At 40.1% G+C, this 20,607-nt stretch overlaps 1 protein-coding gene across 1 annotated transcript; it reads right to left on the bottom strand.

Annotated features, from left to right (window-relative positions):
• Positions 1–301: 301 nt before the first annotated feature.
• LOC142107247 (gap junction beta-1 protein-like) lies at positions 302–3,438 on the bottom strand. The gene is made up of 2 exons (XM_075190549.1): positions 3,253–3,438; positions 302–2,000 (listed from the first exon to the last, which is right to left on the bottom strand). The coding sequence occupies exon 2, from the start codon at positions 1,988–1,990 to the stop codon at positions 1,307–1,309; it is 684 nt and encodes a 227-aa protein (XP_075046650.1). The 5' UTR covers positions 1,991–2,000; positions 3,253–3,438; the 3' UTR covers positions 302–1,306.
• Positions 3,439–20,607: the final 17,169 nt, after the last annotated feature.

The following is a 20,607-nucleotide window of genomic DNA, read 5'->3' as shown; positions in this document are numbered from 1 at the left end:
ACCGTGTATACGCAATGTAAACTATAACAAATAGTCATAGTCGGAAGATACCACTTTTAAGGGGTGGTAAGGAAGCTGCAAAAATTAACCCTGGGGAGAAATGTCTTGCTGGTACAACCACTTTCCCCCTGTGCTGTCCCAGCAACATAACTTTCATGAATAGTGGCAGAATTATATATTTTTTACCTCTGCATTATGTGTCAATGCAGAATATTCATTATTACTGAAATAGGCTAGATGTTAATAGAGACATTAATTAATGTAAGTTTATATTCTTTCACAAATACAAATGCACAGTAAATATTTTTATAAATTTAATGTTTTAACAATCTGACTTTTCATAGTTGTTGACTGCCCTAAGCTGATAGCAACATAAAAATTCAATGCTTGTCACTTTAAGAATACATACTAGCAAATTGTATCTGTGGATAGTTTCCAAGTGTCAGCTTGGCTATAATTGAGGTGGTGCTGTGTGGTGCTCCTGGCACCCTGGGACTTGTGCATTGCAGATACTCAGGATGTCCTTTTGGTCTCCTTGTACTTCTTGCAGCTGCCAGATCTCTTGGAGTCCTAGGAAATTACTGATAAGGTGCTGATTAGTTACTTTCAATGCTGTTTTATGTTGGGTAAGAGTATGTTGCATGGCAAGTTTTTTTGGTGTATTGTATGCAATGCAGGCTTTGCTAAAATAAAACTCTCCGTATTATTTTACAACATTGCCACTTTACTGTGGCTGATGGTGTTTGCTTATTATACATTTCAAAAATCCAGCATACCATTTTCTAGATGCACTTAAATTCATGAAGTTGAGCCACATTACAGTAGTGGCTTGGAAAGAAATATAAAGTTGCATTTGGAGTACAGACAATAACTAAAACTCCCATTAGTTAGACAGTGTCTAAGGTTTGTCTATCATAATAAAACACTTTACATTGTTAACTGTGGTTTTCTATATGAAGTACAAAATGTAGCTGAGTTAATTGACACTATTTATTTAGGAATACAGCTTGTGTAAATCCCCAGAGATAACAGTTATAAAGAATCGCTCTGGATTATGATGTCGCAGAGAGGAAGTACAGCTGAACTTTGGTCACTAATTTCCTTGTATCCCTTAGAGACTAATGCTCTTGCAGCTGTTACTGGGAGGGGATGGACTTGCTGCCTGTGAATTTTATTTGTGTGATTGATAAACATTACAACCTATTCATATCCAGTAATAGACTCCAAAGGAAAATGTCATTTTGTTATTGATCGATTTACAAAAATCTACATGGTCTTGAATAACAAGAGCCAGAGATTGTATTAGCTAGCGGTTCTGTTTCTTACATGGTGACTGGCTTGCTGATGAACTGCTCATATGTTGTGTGAATGGCAGGCTGGCCATTAATTCCCACAGACAGATCATAGCACTGGAAGCAGACGATGCACAGAGACACATACTGAACATATTCTTAATGGTCGAGTTTACATCTGTACAGATGACCAAACTTTCACACAGCGTAGAGTGGCACTGAACTGTCCTTTTGTGCACAAATCCCTCTGTTACTTTATAGAAAGTAAAGATGAATATGACTTCAATAAGCATCCTGCTCATCAGTCCGATAACATGAAGTCTCATTTGAACCTGCTTTCTTTTGAGTTGGGCGTGCAGCCAACCTTCCCTTGTCTGGTAGCTTGAACGGCTGAAGCAGGCCACGCACAGAGAGTGTGTAAGCAATGCCACCATTTGCAAAGAGAAAAGGTTGAAGGAGGAAAGAGGGGAGAACTCATCAAAACAACTTGGAGTACAGAGTAACTTTGAGGAATTGCAGATAAAGTCCTTCTCTTCATCCTGCCAAAATGTACGGCATCCAACTAGCAAAATTCCAAACCGAGTGAAGAAAAGTATGGCTAAACATGCCCGGCTTACTCGTGAGGTGTGTGAGGAGGTTCCGCTCAAAAGGCACGTGGTCGTCTCTACTTCCTGGTAAGCCTCAGGAGACATGGCCATGATGGATAGCCTATCGAATAAACAGTTATAAGAACAGCCATCCAACAGCTAGAGAGACCAACAATGTACAAAAAGTATGTTGCACCGACAGACCCAAACCTACCATCATAAAGTAATGTCAATATGATAACAGGTAAAAACAGGGTAAAATGATACAGTACTTCAGGGCTGCTTAAGGGAACTATGAACTACATGGCTAGATGGTGAAAATCACAAGTAATATATAATTAGAATAAATACATATCCAAAAACTTTGTGGGTTCTATCTCTATAGAGATTTCCCTTGTATTATAATGTATAATAGTAGATTCCACATCGAGACCAAAGGGTAAATGTATCAATGTGCAATTCTAGCAGATTGCTGACATTCAGCAATATTGTAGGATGGATTAAAAACAGCAATTTAATGAAAGACAAAACCTGCCTTTAATTAAATTGCTGTTTTAAATCAAGCTGTTAATATTGCCGAACATCTGCAATTTGGCAGAATCGTACATTGATACCTTTACGCCCAAGTTTTTCCATTATAAGAGGGAGTGCTTCTGTTAGAATACTAATTACCTGATTGGTTTTCCAGCTCTCATATGAGGAGAACTTCAGAACCAAGAGCAGGATAACAAGAGAAATGGGAATAAGGTACCTGTCAGAGCTGCCAATGATTGTTATTGCAACATTATTTTATAATGTAACTATCCCCCAAAAATATATATATTTATGATTATATTGTGTTACCTTTCTTTGTATAGCAATAAAGCCATGTTAAAACAGAAAATATATATCACTCATTAGATTACTCTGTTAGCAGAAACCTATGTTACGGCATTTATTTTTACCTCATTCACCTTTTTATATATTGTGCTTTGGAAAAGAATTCATCAACAGTAATTTATCTAGCGCCAGCAAATTCCATAGCGCATTACAATTGGGAACAAACAGTAATAAAACAATACTGGGTAATACATACAGACAGAGAAGTGAGTCTTAAGTTTCCTTTAAATAACACAGTTGCCCCATTTTATGGAGTAGCATAATGGTAGACTACAGACATTACAATCTGATACTGTAGAATTACCACTATAAAAGACCCATGTATCATTTTACATGTATTAATAGATGGCTATTACATTGAGTTTTAAAATTATTTTTGTTTACAATTTCATTTAAAGCTTATTTTGACTCTATATTTAAGGTTATTTATGTCAAACAAATATTAAATCCATTTGTGAGGGGATCACGTTATGTTCTATGAATTATAAACTCACCTGTGTGTCCTTGAGTGACTACTTGGATAAAGTGTTTGTTCTAATATGTGATCTGTACAATCGTCAGAACTATCCACCTGCTCTGTGAGTCTTCTGCCTGGTTCACTTGCCCTGCATTGCTGTCCCAGCTTTCTTTGATGTGGCTCTGCCAGTGTACACTGTATATATGAATCACTCTTTGTGTGTTCTTGTGTGTGCTGGTCTCAGTCTCTATGTCACAGTTCTTCCTCATTTACGTTCTGAGCTTTGTTTACCCACAAACATATGCTGCAATTGGGAGGGGAATTGTTGCTAACTAGAGAGGTCAAGAAAGGAGGGGAATAGACTGGATATGAATATTAACCTGGGTTGCTAGCAAAGGATTGTAATATGAGAGCCAGCCACAGGATGCCTAAAAGAGATTGTAGGTTTAGACAAGGAGATGGCATGATATACTTGCCAATAATCTCTAGGCATGCCATGTTGTTAGTCAGTATATGTTATGTGGATAACATGCTTTAGAGATGTAGTACACAATAATATGACATGATCACTGTACTTGGCACAATTCTATTAGTGTATAAAAATGAAACCATACATTTTCCCAATGTAATAAGGACAGTGCATGTGATCATTATAGAATATAACACACAAGTTATATTAATGTATGTATAAACTCCTGTCAATAATATATGTATAAACCGTGAGTTCTGATGTAACCAGTGTTCTTTAGGAAGACTTGTATTATAAGGAATTATGCACCCTTCACTGTAAATTAAAAAGTTAACTTGGATTTCAGTGATATGTTTGAAAGCACTTAAGCATTTTATTTTTATATAGCCACAGAAGTTGTGAGTACTACTATCCATGAAGTTTGCAGCAGGAAGTACTTTATGACATATACTGCATAGGAAACCATAACCAACAACACATAGCTACTAGAGATGAACGCACTCGGATTTCGTGAATCCGAGCCCACCCGAACGTTTCCGATCCGAGTCGGATCCGAGACAGATCCGGGTATTGGCGCCAAATGAAAACTTGAAACCGAGGCTCAGAGTCATAATCCCGCTGTCGGATCTCGCGATACTCGGAACCTATAAATTCCCCGTTAGTCGCCGCCATCTTCACTCGGGCATTGATCAGGGTAGAGGGAGGGTGTGTTAGGTGGTCCTCTGTCCTGGTAGATCTCGTGCTGTGCCGTGCCGTGCCGTGCCGTGCCGTGCCGTGCCAGTGGTGCTGTGCTCTGTGCTTCTAAGGGCATAATTATTTCCCCATTATTCCCAAGTGTTTAAAAAATTAAAAAAAAGTTATAAAAAAAATACAAAAAAATAATTTAAAAAAAAATTTATTACAACAAAATTTGCAAAACCAATCCTGCAGTATAAGCCCATTGGTACTGCAATATTACCAAGTTCACTGATTCAGCAGTATAAGTCCAGTGGTACTGATATATTACAAAGTTCACTGATTCAGCAGTATAAGTCCAGTGGTACTGCTATTACAAAGTTCACTGATTCAGCAGTATAAGTCCAGTGGTACTGATATATTACAAAGTTCACTGATTCAGCAGTATAAGTCCAGTGGTACTGATATATTACAAAGTTCACTGATACAGCAGTATAAGTCCAGTGGTACTGCTATTACAAAGTTCACTGATTCAGCAGTATAAGTCCAGTGGTACTGATATATTACAAAGTTCAATGATTCAGCAGTATAAGTCCAGTGGTACTGATATATTACAAAGTTCAATGATTCAGCAGTATAAGTCCAGTGGTCCTCTCCTGTGCCGCATATAATTTTTAAAGGCTTTGCCGAGTGTGTGTGGCCACCAAAGTAACGTGGTCCATTTAATTTCACTTTCTAGCTCCAGTCTGTGCAGCCTGCTTTTTTTTATCTTCAAAGTATTTACAAGCCTTGCAATCTAAATTAACTAGAGGTAGTGACGTGCTAGAACTCCACCCTCTATATGCTGCAGAGGATGGAGGAACATCAATAGGCCATTCAAGCCTACACAGCCACCTACGACATAGGAAAAGGAGTGGGGATGCGCCTGAGTCAAGCGCACTGGAGAATGATTTTCGTGTTGGGCAAGGTTCTGCAGCCATTTGAACTTGCCACACGAGAAGTCAGTTCCGACACTGCCAGCTTGAGTCAGGTGATTCCCCTGATCAGGCTTTTGCAGAAGCAGCTGGAGAAAGTGAGGGAGGAGCTGGTAAACCATTGCGATTCCACCAAGCATGTAGCCCTTGTGGATGAAGCCCTTCGTACGTTTTGCCAGGATCCGAGGGTGGTCAGTCTTTTAAAGTCAGAGGAATACATTCTGCCCAACGTTCTCGATCCTCGGTTTAAAGCGTATGTTGTGTCTCTGTTTCCGGCGGACACAAGTCTACAGCGGTGCAAAGACCTGCTGGTCAGGAGATTGTCCTCTAAAGAGGACCGTGACATGCCACCAGCTCCACCTTCATTTTCATCACTGTTTGTGCAGTTCCAAAAAAGAGGAACTGCCATTTCTATTGCTACCTTCTTTCTATATTTAAAAAAAATAAAAAAAAATAACTGCCATTTCTAGTAGTACCTTCTTTCTTTCTATATTTAAAACAAAAAAAACCTGTCATTTCTATTACTACGTTAATTGTTTGTGCAGTCACAAAAAAGAGGAACTGCGCCCTTAACTGCTATGTTGGTTTTAGACGTCCATCCGGTGTCCGCCATCTGTTCCCTAGAATTCTGACCAGTTGAGGGTGTATTTATTATATTGTGGCCCCGGTATCAAATTGGGTACCGGGGCCACCCCACTACGCAGTCCAGAATTTTTTTTTGGGGAATTCAGACCCGTGGAGGGTTTTTTATTAATTATATTGTGGTGACCACTCCTCTACGCAGTCCAGATACATTTTTTGGTGCGATTCAGACCAGTTGATGGTTTTCTTATTATATTGTGGTGACCACTCCTCTACGCAGTCCAGATACATTTATTGGTGCGAATCATACAAGTTCAGGGTTTTTAAATTATATTGTGGTGACCACTCCTCTACGCAGTCCAGGTACATTTTTTGGTGCGATTCATACCAGTTGATGGTTTTCTTATTATATTGTGGTGACCACTCCTCTACGCAGTCCAGATACATTTATTGGTGCGAATCATACAAGTTCAGGGTTTTTAAATTATATTGTGGTGACCACTCCTCTACGCAGTCCAGGTACATTTTTTGGTGCGAATCATACAAGTTCAGGGTTTTTAAATTATATTGTGGGGACCACTTCACTACGCAGTCCAGAAAGATACCTCGTTGCAACGTTTTGGACTAATAACAATATTGTGAGGTGTTCAGAATACACTGTAAATTAGTGGAAATGATTGTTATTGAATGCTATTGAGGTTAATAATAGCCGTGGAGTGAAAATAAGCCCAAAAACTTGATTTTTGAACTTTTTATGCTTTTTTCAAAAAAAATCCAAAACCTTAAATCCGAACCAAAACCTTTCGGCAGGTGTTTTGCGAAACAAATCCGAACCCAAAACACAAAACACAAGACACCAAAAGTAGCCGGTGCACATCCCTAATAGCTACTGTACATGATCAAAATACAATTTTTATTATACTCTATGGGTCATATTCAGTTGGCCGCATTACTGTCAAAAGTAACGCGGCCTGCGCACTATTACCGATATTATGGTAATAGTGAGAATTATTACCATTAATATGGTAATTTCAGCGCTGGCTTTTTGCTCGTGGCTCCCTGAGTGGCGAGCAGAAATCAATGGTAAAATTACTGTATTAACGGTAATAGGTTTAACAGTGTTAAGGGGGGAGTTGAATTCCCCCCTATATATGGTAATTAAATTCTGAACTTGAATGTATTCTATTGTATACACCATACAGGCTAAGTACGTAGATATAACTGGACCTAGCAGCCAATACCAGAGAGTTGTACTAGACAGATCTGGTTATTAAAGGTAGACCCCTGCTGCATGTCTCAGTGGAACCTACTTCTCTCAGCAAATTCCGTAGCACTTTACAATTGGGAAGCAACAATAATAAAATAATGCTGGGTAATACATACAGAGAGGTAAGGGCCCTGCTTGCAAGCTTACAATTTATAGGACAATGGCTTGATACACAAGGGTAAGTGCTACATAATATTGAATATTTGTCCAGCTAGAATGCAAATGTTACAAGGTATTGAGTGGGCTGTGTGATCAGTCACACAGTAATATTGGTCAGAGGGTGGTAATATGGAGGTTAATACTGTTATTTAACACTGTGCTGCTACATCATTTTTTTTCTGACTCAGAGGGGGGTATTCAATTGACGGCGGGATCGCCGAAAATCCCTCGCTCAAAAAATATTACCGTTAATACAGTAATCCTGCGCGTAAAAAGCGTTAATACGGTAATTTACTCACTGGATCCAGCGAGATATTACCGTATTAACGGTAATATTTTTGGAGCGTCGGCGGTCCCGCCGTCAATTGAATATGCCCCAGAGTATGGGCTCATACCAGTTATTTAATTCCCTGTGTGGTGGTGTTTTTCCATTTCCAGTTGTTTACTTTTATGTTTACTTTTATGTTTTTAGCCAGGTAGAGTGTGTGCCTGTAATTCCAAATGTGAGTGTTACCCACATTTGCCACACCCCAGGTTTGAGTGGTTACATGCAAGGAGTGAAGACTTTAATGCTTTATTAATACTAATGACATGTTTACATGCTACACTTTTTAAACTCTTGTTAGTATTGCTCTTGTGAGCTCATATATTGTGTTATCAAAAGTAATACAACTCTTTTTGTACCTTGCATGCAGCTTATGTTTCACTGTAACAGTCACTTAAGCCTATTTACCTCATCTGAGGACAAGTTATTCATTATCCATTGAATTATTGGCCCTCCAGTTGTCATTTAATAATTATGCCAAGAGGCTTTTTCCTTATTAACTGGAGGAGGAGGGCCTGCTTCCAGCCCTCCTCCTCCTCTCCTGCTCCCCCCTCTCCTCCTCCCGTCTCTCCTCCTCCTCCTCCTCTTCCACAGCCTGCTCCTGGCCCTCCTCCCTGGCACCACCTCTTCACCGCTTGAGGTTTATGCAGTAGAGCAGAGTCAGACGGTTTGTTGGAAAAAATATGACAAATTAGCTGTTTTCAAAATGTTATCTCTGTTTCACACTTACATAAAGACAACCAGATAATGTTAGGTTACACTGTGAAATATGCATTTACACACATAGACAATTGAGTGGCTTATAAAAACCCCACCTCTACACCACTTCCAGATGGACTTGACCTGGATGGCCAATAATCACATAGTGAATCAGAAAGATCATTATTACAGGATACATTTGACAGAATAATTGACAGATGAGGCAGACATTTTATATATGGTATTTGTCTAAACCTTGTACTTTGCCAAATTAAGCCTATTCCCAGTTAGAATATTACATAAAACAGATCTAACAGTTAAGCAATCAGTTTAATTTAAAAATTGCGATCACTAGAGAACTCGCATCTCCGAATTTCATCTGAGATCTACTAGGAGCCGCTGCTACCGCCTCCTAAGATCGCTTCAGCTGAGTCACAGAGTAAACATATGGCAGTTTGGAGATTATCAAAGAACTTTTTTTTCTCCCCTTGTTTGTTTGTTGGAGTGGTGCCAGGTACTGGTTTTGGAGAACTTGTCTACAACCTCTTGTTTAGTTGCCGCCGTTTGCACTGGCAAACAGTATGATATGCCCAGAGCTTGTCCTCATTAATTATGTACCGACCTCTAGGCCTGTACAAGTGACCCATAGTGGCAGTTAAAATGTGCAGCTCTGCCTGGACGAATATCGCAGTCCTCATGTTTGCAAGGGAATCACTCTCCAACATTCGGCACAGTGATTGCTCCTCAGTGCACGTATGGGCATGCACACATCATTCGCTTCAATACTGTATGCAAGATGTCTGCCTCACCTGTCAATTATGTCAATTATTCCCGGTCATCAACCGTATCCAGGAAGTTAGGGGCGTGCCCAAATTCATACACCAGCATTCACACGAATGAATGCACCTGCACTAAATCACAGTAAATGCATATGCTTGCTCTATCATAATCATCACCATTTATTTATATAGCGCCACTAACTCTGCAGCGCTGTATAGAGAACTCACTCACATCAGTCCCTGCCCCATTGGAGCTTACAGTCTAAACACACACACACACACACACACACACACACACACACACACACACACACACACACTTGTTAGCAGCCAATTAACCTACCAGTGTGGGAGGAAACCGGAGCACCCGGAAGAAACCCACACAGGGGGGAACATTCAAACTCCTCACAGATAAGGCCATGGTCAGGAATTGAACTCATGACCCCAGTGCTGTAAGACAGAAGTGCTAACCACTTAGCCAACGTGCTTCCCTACAATGACTATAATGAGTGCTGAGATACTCATTCAGCCCTGCCATTTCTGGATTCTCTACAGGAGCTTAGATACATTTGTAACATTTGTGAAATCTCTTCAGTATAATTGGTGAGTGCAATGGCCTATGTCTGACCCTTATAGGTCATTTAAGCATACCTGTCGTTTGCCTTCTCTTCAGAGCACTCAAAAAATGTCAACGAGGAGCAGGCTGGGCACACTCAGGCCTCGGGCTCCTCCACATCTGCCTCAAAACGAAGACCAATTTCTCCCAACAGAGGTTGAGATCCTGGTCCAGCTAGTGGTGTAGAATCTGCACTCCACCACCCAGCAGCTCTCCGTCCCAGCCAAAGCCAGGATATGGGATGACATAACAATGCAGATCAATACCGTTTTTCCAATTCATCGCATTTTTTAGTTTGGGCCACTAATTTATATATTATCTGCAACCCTAGTACAGGTCAGGTTATTCTTCACAATAATTTAAAAATGCACATAAGCGAGAAAGGATATTTGGTTTATAGGAAGGCTCATTGTTTACATTTTTAATTTCCTTTCTTGTGGAAAATTCTTCTTAGAAAATTATGCATACTCCTTTTCTAGCTAGCCAAAAGTCCCTAGCACAAAAATTTGTTATTCTATATATAGAATTCAAAGCAAATATTAACCATTTGCCATTTTTTATAACATTATCTTTTCTCATTTCACACAGGTGGCAAGAATTTAAGCGCCATCTAAAAGATAAGCTGAGGCACCAGCGCAAGCAACTGGTGTACCCCCCAGTACACCTGGGGGTATATTTAATAAACTACGGGTTTGAAAATGTGGAGCTGTGACCTAAAGTAACCACTAAGATTCTAGCTGTCATTTTGTAGAATGTACTAAATAAATAAAAACTAAAATCTGATTGGTTGCTATAGGCAACATCTCCACTTTTTCAAACCCGCAGTTTAGTAAATATACCTCCTGGAATTGACTCACCTGGAGGCCACGGAATTGGCCTGCATTGATGAGCAGATGGTGCAAGGGTTGGGCCACATTGACAAAGGACACAATCCACCCTTATTAGAACCTCTATCTCCCATAGCTACATTGTAACCATTTATACATTGTTTCAGAGTTTTTGTTTATTTTATAAACAAACTAAGCACCAATAAAAAATATCCACAAATAAAACAAAATACATTTACACTAGTATGCAGTGCATGAGACACAAAACACACTGCTTAAAAAAGACTGAAATATATTCTGATAAACCCAGCAAATCACACATCAAACCACAAATAAGTAATACAGCAACCAATATATATATATATATATATATATATATATATAATCATCATCAGCTATTTATATATTGCCACTAATTCCGCTTCGCTGTACAGAGAACTCACTCACATCAGTCCCTGCCCCATTGGAGCTTACAGTCTAAATTCCCTAACACACACACACACACACACACACACACACACAGATCGAGAGAGACTAAGGGCAATTTAATAGCAACTAATTAACCTACCAGTATGTTTTTGGAGTGTGGGGGGAAACCCACGCAAACATGGGGAGAACATACAAACTCCACACAGATAAGGCCATGGTTGGGAATCCTACTCCTGACCCCTGTGCTGTGAGGCAGAAGTGCTAACCACTGAGCCACAGTGCTGCCCCCAAACAGGTTGTCAGCGGTTTACCAACCCAGTGAGCTGTCACAGTCATATAATCTTTAGTTTTCTCAGTTCCGCTTGTTCCCATATTTGTGGTTAAGTGTACAGTGGGTAGAATGGCATTTTGCACCACAATTATTTTCTTTTTTGTAACCTCCTGGTACAGGTGAGGAATAGCTTTTCTAGTAAAATGGTGTAGTGATGAAATTTGGTAACAGGAGTACAAGATCTCAATTAACTGTCTAAAACCAGCTGCATTAATAGTGGATATTAGACGCAGAGCTAATACTAGCATAGTCGCCATGATGTCTGTGATCCACTTTGCGACTGGGTGACACCTTTCATACTTGCTAAGGATTATTTAACAGTCAATTGTTGAAAACTACTAGTAGTCGTCTTCTTGGTCTGCTTCTGGGTTGAAGATCCACCCCCAGCAGCAGTGGGCCTAACACTCAAGGATTCTTCTGAGGAGTCCTGGATAAGGGAGGAGTCATCTCGTATTAGCAACTTGGATGCAGGACTAACTCCGATCACTTGTGAGGATATTGATGATGAAGGTGTTGGGGGTGTAGATTGCAGGTGCTGGTATCTAGCTGAGAGAAGGGACCTAGCTGATGATGTACAGCTTGTTATTTTTTTAGCATAAGTTTCTGATTTTCCCAAGAGCTTTCCATGAACTTGCTTCAAATGACGTAACATGGATGAGGATCCTAGATGGTTAAAGTCCTTAACTCTACTGACTATGGCTTTACAATACTACAAATGACTAGACAACTGTTAGAATTTGGGTAAAAATAATTCCACACATAAGAGGTGGATTTTTTGGTCTTATGCCCAGGCATGAGAATGGCTTTCTTATCACTGGCAAGAACTGCTGCAGCCTTTGTTTGAAAGTGTATGAAAATAATATTGCGACCTGTGAAGTGGTCAAAATTGACTGCAAATGACTTGAAATTAGTGTTATTGAGGTCAATAATAATATAGGAACAAAAAAATGAGCAAAATGATGTGGTTTTAGCATATTTGAGCTATTTTTCAAAAAAATACAGATTCAAAAGCAAAACACACGAGGATGGTTTTGCCAAAATCAAAACACAAAGTTGATCCAGATTCAAAACCAGAATACGGGGGTCAGTGAACATCTCTAATATATATATATATATATATATATATATATATATATATATATATATATATATATATATATATATATATATACATATACATACATACATACATACATATGTATTTGGTATTTGATATGCCATGTTCATACATCGGCATTATAGAAATAAGTCACTCAAAGTAGTCATGCTTGTGCTATTAATATATAGATGGTCTTGCTCTTGTTTTATAAGTGTGACCAGTTCTAGGCTGCATTACATTATAGAAGTTGCACAGCTGGTTAAGCCAATAAGTTCTACTCTTTTGCTGCACCAAATTACTGCGGAACAGGAATGAAAGTTCCATATGTGCTCAGTATCGCATTTATGGTCATCCCATCAGGGAATTTTAAGACTTTCACTATTTCAGAGTGTAAATGTCCTATTTTCACTATATCTTTCACATATGACTGATATGACTATAGCATGTACTTGGTTTATTTATTGAGAATTCTAAGCAATGTCTATATCAGGGGTCGGCAACCTCCGGCACGCGCCGGGGGTGGCACACAGCCCCCTGAGTCCTGGCACGCCGCCCGTTCTCAATGACAGCCGGAGAAGAGCTGAACTGGTGCGCTTGCGCAGCAGTTCAGTGTCGACTGCGCAGTTCCTCTCAAGCACCTTTGCGGACCGGATCACGCCTGGAAGAGGTAGGTATAAACTTATATATTTTTTTTATTCATTTATTTGTGTCCTAAAAATTTATTTCATGCAATTCTGAGGCCATAAGAGTCATTGAGGTCATTTTTTCTCTATCTACAAAATTTTTTGGAGGCACTTTGAAGTGTGAAGAGAAGGGGGCATTACTGTGACATAAAAGGTATTGGGGCAACTGTGGCATACTATGTGTTTCTGGGGGCAACTGTGGCATACTATGTGTTTCTGGGGGCAACTGTGGCATACTATGTGTTTCTGGGGGCAACTGTGGTATACTATGTGGTTCTGGGGCAACTGTGGCATACTATGTGTTTCTGGGGCAACTGTGGCATACTATGAATTTCTGGGGGCAACTGTGGCATACTATGAATTTCTGGGGGCAACTGTGGCATACTATGTATTTATGGGGCAACTGTGGCATACTATGTGTTTCTGGGGGCAACTGTGGCATACTATGTGTTTCTGGGGGCAACTGTGGCATACTATGTGTTTCTGGGGGCAACTGTGGCATACTATGTGTTTCTGGGGCAACTGTGGCATACTATGAATTTCTGGGGCAACTGTAGCATACTATGAATTTCTGGGGCAACTGTAGCATACTATGAATTTCTGGGGGCAACTGTGACATACTATGTATTTATGGGGCAACTGTGACATACTATGTGTTTATGGGGCAACTGTGGCATACTATGTGTTTCTGGGGCGACTGTGGCATACTATGTGGTTCTGGGGCAAATGTGGCATACTATGAATTTCTGGGGGCAACTGTGACATATTATGTATTTCTGGGGGCAACTGTGGCATACTATGTATTTCTGGGGGCAACTGTGGCATACTATGTATTTATGGGGGCAACTGTGGCATACTATGTGGTTCTGGGGCAACTGTGGCATACTATGTGGTTCTGGGGCAACTGTGGCATACTATGTGGTTCTGGGGCAACTGTGGCATACTATGTGGTTCTGGGGCAACTGTGGCATACTATGGATTTCTGGGGGCAACTGTGACATATTATGTATTTATGGGGGCAACTGTGGCATACTATGTATTTATGGGGGCAACTGTGGCATACAATGTTTCTGCGGGCAATTGTGGCAAAGTATGAATTGGGGGCACAACTATGTGGCATAAGATGAATTAGGGTCAAAATTATGAGGCATGATGTGAACTGGGGCACTACTGTGCGGCATAACGTTTTTTTTTTTTGCTGGTCCCTTACTGTTAATATTATATTAGCCTCATAAAAATTATATATATATATATATATATATATATATATATATATATATATATATATATATAGCTGCCGAGAGGGGAGGGGGCGGCAACAAATTGCCTGGGCCTGCTTGGTGGCTCCAGTCCCCTCTGGAGACCTAATTTTGAAAAAAAATATATATTTTAAAAGTACTTTTTTAAAAAAAAATTATTGAGTGCAGGGGGATCGGTAGTGGCTAAATCCCCTTCAGCTCAGGTACCTTCAGATGCCAGGTCATGTGACTGCAGTGATCACATGGTACTCGTTGGGCTGCTGGATATCTTCCCATGCTGTGCAGTGGAGAATAAGGTAAGAAGAAGGTGTGCTGGAGAGGGGGCATTTGTGACGAAAGGTGATGGAGAGGGGCATGTGTCACTGGGCAGAAGGGGGGCAAGTGTGATTAAAGCATGTGGGCAGAGGGAGGCACGTGTGATTAAAGCATGTGGGCAGAGGGGACATATGTGAGCAAAGCTGCTGAGCAAGGGGGCATGTGTGAGTAATGGCCTGGTGTTTTTCACCTGCTAGACATGCACCTGCTAGACATGCCCCCAATGATGTACTGCCACACCCCCAATTGTATGACCACTTGCATGGTAAAAAAATGTTGTGGCGGCACAACATTTTTTTAACCATGCTTAACTATAAGGGATGACCCATGGAGTTGCTGTACTGGGGCCATGAATTTCTCTAGGCAGCTCTATATGTATGTGTGTGTATGTATGTATGTATGTATGTGTGTGTGTGTGTGTGTATATATATATATATATATATATATATATATATATATATATATATATATATATATATATATATATATATATATATATATATATATATATATATATATTACACACACACACACACACACACACACACACAACTGCCGGCACTCTGATAGAAAAAGGTTGCCAACCCCTGGTCTATATAAGTGGTTGTGTACATTCAACATGAGGATTCTGTGTTTTGAAAACACTGGTGAAATGTACTAAACATTACAAGCCTAGATATGCTGCACAGACACAATACAGTGCAAAGAATTTCAAATGTTTTGGTGTGTAGCTCCTCTTTGTTTTGTACACCTTGTTTGTGAAACCAAGTCTATTCTACACAAAACTACATTATTGCAACATTGATTTCACCATCTTTGATATGCAGTGCAATGTAATCTTCAGCTTATGATTTGTCCAGACTTATATAGAAACAATTTGCTATTTTCTCCATTTTCGGTTTGTACAACTTGAAACTGCTGAGCTACATGAGGCACTTCCTTATTTGACAACGATAGGAGGCTCTGTTATTTTGCAGAATTCTACTAATAGGATCCTCCTGTCTATGAGACATTATCTTAAATCATTTGTGGATTGACATTTTGAGAAAAGAACAATTTTTTTTATGAAAAACTGGTTACCACGCTTAAACACCAAATTACCCTGAGCTAATTTAAATTTAATAATGATGTATAGTAAACTCATACATGCCGACTTTCAAAACTTCTCACCTGGGAGATCCCATAGCCCTGCCCTCACTATAAAATACTGAAATTCACGGCATTGAATAGCCGAGGTGGGGCTTAATGACACAAGTAAGCCCCACCCCCGCCATTCAATGCCGTGAATTTCGGCGAATCCTGGAGGTTTCCCTACTCTTCCAGGACTCCCTGAAATTTGGGAGCCTCCCAGGAATTCCAGGAGAGTAGGCAAGTATGAGTAGATTTGCAGAAAAATATTGTAATTGGTTGCATAGATTCTCAGTTATTTCGCAAAACGCTCTCCCTCCATTTACAACTATGCATCATCATTGTCCTCTGAAAAATGTGACAGTTGGCAATACACCTGTGCACCTGCTGATAGCTCTGGAAACTGTCACAGTTAGTGAACTCTCCCTGTTCACTAACTGGAACATGTGACCTGCTGGGTGGTCTGGAAACTGTGACAGGTATTTGCAGCCCTGCTGGGTGACCTTACAGGTCATTCAGAGCAAGCAGTTTAAAGATCTTACAGTCAAGAATATTTTCATCACGATCAACGTATATCAAAAACAACTGATACGCCGCTTGCATTGGACATGACATATTTGCCAAAATATTAAGGCGGTTACCGCTGGGTTTCCCTAGTTTAGGTGGTTTATGAATACTCATTTAGGTTTTAAAAATAAGGGACATTTGTACAATATTTCTTTGCTAAGCGACTTCTAAACTTTTTTTAATGAATGTTTCCAATTTTTGCAAAGGGACACAGGAAAAAAAATGACTATGTTAAAAAGGGAATAATACACAAGGAGGAGAATGAAAATAAAGGCCCCAACTGATGAGAAAATATTCCAATGTGGAACAAAACAGGGCCACAAAAAACAAAAATAGTGATGATCATCTTCCACATTTCACCTCTGCAAGCCACTACCATCACAGTGCCCTCTAACCAACACTCGTACCTCTAATGTGTTTACTGTGGAGATGAATGGTTATGTAGCAAATAAAAAGAAAGGGAAGAAAGGATGGAAGAAACAAAACAAACAAAATATACGTATAAGATAAAACCATTTCCTTGCAGTACTAGCAGAATAGTATTTAATTGCCCATTTGTCTTATTTCACTATATTGTAAAATCAGCCCTGACATTAATAAACATTTCTTGACTTCAATATCTGCTATATTTTAAAGACTACATTTGTCATGAAGAATACTGGAAAAAGGACTGTTAGCCCAACTACTAAGTTATATAAAATAGGTGATATTAGATTATGTGCGCATCTGAAACTAAGAAAGAGAATGCTGCTTGTACAAAGCACAGTTTTCAGCTAATGTTCAGTACTTAATTACATATTCTGAGTTCTCGAAATATTTTTTTTATTTAGTTGGTTTCTTATGAATAATTATTTGGTATATTTGAAGGGTTAAAGTGGAACTCAAGGCAATATGTAATAAAACGTTTTATGTCAGAACATCTCTAGGTAATCTAGTCAAATAGTTAGTGTATGTGCTTGCATATTTCTGTGAATGTCCATTCCACTTACTTAAGCTGTCCCACAGACTATAATATAAGCACCAATATTGGGCAATAGGCCTATCACAGTGTGAAGGGACCCAAAAGGAGCCCAATGCTGTATTATATTATAGAATTTAATTGCATCATTATTGGACATGTTCGTAAATATGGTTGAAAGATGACTCCCAATAGCTTTCCAATAGATTTCAACCAATTCTTGGTGCTTTGTAGTCATTTTTAAAAATGGCAATTTTATTAAAGTCAAAGCCCATTTTAAGTAAATGATTGTAAGAGTAATTAAGAGTAATTTACAAACAGCAAAAATGCAGACCCATACAGCCACCTTATTGTGCAAGTGTACCTACTTGCCAGGAGCATCTCAAGGTGCACACCTAGTAGAGAAGTAAAATAGGAGCGGATGTGGCAACCTTCCGATGCCTAGGGCAATAGGGGGGGCAATAGGTGTAGCAGGCAATGGGTGACATGACAGTTGGTATGCTGCTACTTTGTAAAAAAGCAGCTAGTAAGATTTGCTATATAATAGAAACTGTCACGACTCTGAATGGTTTTGTAGAGCCCTTGCCTCTGTCTATATAGGACTTGCCCAGGAGTGCGGAGTCTAACGGATAGGAGGTATTCACCAGGGATCCCCGCAAGGGAATATGGACTCCACTGCTCCTATTCCGCAGGTCGCGGTCTCCCAGATAAAAACTAACAGAGGGTAGTGGAGGCAACACACAATGAAGCAGAGGATGTTGATATCACAGGATTAAAAGTTCATGGCTCACAGGCTTAAGTAATAATAGTAATAAAACACTGGAGATAGTAGTGATGCTGCAGAACAATGTATTGACTGATGGTACAATAGAAATAGAAGAATATATATATATATATATATATATATATATATATATATAAACGGCAGATACTGAACACACGGCTATTTGGACAACAGGCAGAATGCGGATCACATTATGCTACTTCACAGTTGGTAACTCTTGACAACTGCATGGGATGAGTAAATCAATAGTTCAAACGTAGAGGTGATAAACGGAGAATGCGTGGATCCAATAACGTAACACACAGCAGATAAATGTGAATCATTGGTACAGCAATAGTCCCGACAGAATGATAATGTAGAACTGCTGATCCGAAGATAAAGATGATTCTACGTAGCAGGTGGGTTACAGGTATCACGATAATTGTCAGGATGGAAAAGCAATAATCGTTGAACTAGTTGGTTCTATAGGTAACAATCCCAAATGATGAGAATGAACAGAAGAAACATCAAACAGTTCGTTACCTAGAAGTAGCAGAGGAACAAAGAGTATCCAAGCCGTGTGTAGAACTACAGATGACAGGTATCTTCAGTAATAGACTTATCAATGAAGAAATAGCACTGTTGGATCAGCCGAGTAGACGTAGAAACTTGAGCTGTAGAACTAGCCACAGATGCAGCAGACAACTCACAGAAGAAGTTCAGCATGCAGGTAACAGCGGAGAGGAGTATCCGATGAGCCCAGTGTGGAACTGCAAGTGACAGGTACCCTTGGCTGCAGACCGTAGTAATTCAGCGTGCAGATTAACAATGGGAAGAGACTCAATTGAACCCAGCATGGAGGTACAACGACAGGTGTGCAGGACTGGCCACAGGTGCAGCAATCAACTGACAGTGGACGTTCAACGTGTAGGTTTAACAGCAGCGAGGAGTCTCAGATGAGCCCAGTGTGGAACTACAAGTAACAGGTACTTCAGTCGTAGATAGCGGTAGTCCAGCCAGCAGGTAACAGCAGCGAGAAGTTTAGCAGACCAGCGTGGTACTATAAGTAACAGGTACTTCAGCTGTGGATAGCAGTAGTCCAGCGAGCAGGTAACAGCAGCAGGGAGTTCAGCAGACCAGCGTGGCACTACAAGTAACAGGTATTTCAGCTGTGGATAGCAGTAGTCCAGCGAGCAGGTAACAGCAACGAGAAGTTCAGCAGAGGAGCAAACAGGAGGTCAAGTAATGGCACCCAGGACCTAATGCAGACTGAGTAACACGAAGAATAGGCAATGAGCCAAGGACCATAGGTAGTTTAAATAATACTCCAGAGCCAATGAGAATCAGGAGGAGGTCCAGAACAAGGTAGCAAGGAACACCTGCATCTCAGAAACAGGAGTAGGCTCAAACACAGTTCCTAGAGGAAAGTCACAGTGCTGGCACCTATCTATGGGACCGGCGTGTGACACAAACATCTCCTCTAATGTCAACACATCTGGAGAATGCTACTTACAGATCATGGCCTAGGAAAAGCAGTGTCAGAAGATTAAATAAATGGCTGTTAATAGCAACTCAATATAGTTTACAGTGGTCAGTCTGACAAATCAAAACACTTTGCACAACTCAGTTCAAACCTGGTGACACTGTTTGCGACATGCTGGAGGTGGCCTAGCATAAGCAGAACACTATATTATTACTATTGTTGTTAATTTGTAAGTCACCCCAGTGCTCTACTGCGCTGGACAGTGGAGGAAAGAGTGTATAGGATGCAATCAGGGACACAATACACAAAATAAATGAATAGAACTTAAAATCTACTGCGAAAAGGGCAGAGCTGAGACAAGAGGAGCAAGTGTGGTGCAGATTGGAGATTGTGACAGTAGTTAGGGTGTACCAATGTGGGTCATTTAGGTGGAAGTGGAGTAGAGTATAGTAAAGAGGTGGCTTTTCAGAGAGAGTTTAAAGGTTTGAAGTCTGGACAAGAGTTTGATTAGGCATTGTGATGAATTCCATAGCTGGGTAGAAGCACAGGAGAAGTCTTGTAAAAGAAAATGTGAGGTGGTTATCAGGTAGAAGGTGAAGTGCAGGTCAAAGGCAGATCTAAGAGGGCATGAGGGAGAACATTTTGAGATGATGTTTCAGCTGTATAAAGTGCGAAAGATGTGTAGTGGCAAGAGAGGATGAAGAATCTTGCGGTGGCACTTAGGATGGATTGAAGCTGGGATAAATGGGTAAGGTGCTAGATAGGACAAGGTTGCAGTGGCCGGTGTGGGAGATGTTGGGAGAATGAATGAGTTTTAGTTACATCATGATTTAGAAATGGGTGTATGCCAGCAATGTTTTAAAGGTGACAGTGACAGGACTCTTAGAGCTTGGATGTGAGGGGTAAAGCAGGGGATGGATTCAAGAGTGTCTTAGGAGACTGAAGAAATTGTGGTATTGTTGGTGAGGGTAGGTAGTGAATCTGGTAGGAGAGAAGATGATAAAC

This window comes from Mixophyes fleayi, chromosome 1 (genome assembly GCF_038048845.1).
Source record: "Mixophyes fleayi isolate aMixFle1 chromosome 1, aMixFle1.hap1, whole genome shotgun sequence".
NCBI classification, from domain to species: Eukaryota; Metazoa; Chordata; class Amphibia; order Anura; family Limnodynastidae; genus Mixophyes; species Mixophyes fleayi.
This window is presented reverse-complemented; position numbering and strand designations above follow the sequence as displayed.

Excerpts from the sequence above, each read along its gene's own strand:
- LOC142107247 (XM_075190549.1), bottom strand. The coding sequence starts at position 1,990 with ATGGCCATGTCTCCTGAGGCTTACCAGGAAGTAGAGACGACCACGTGC.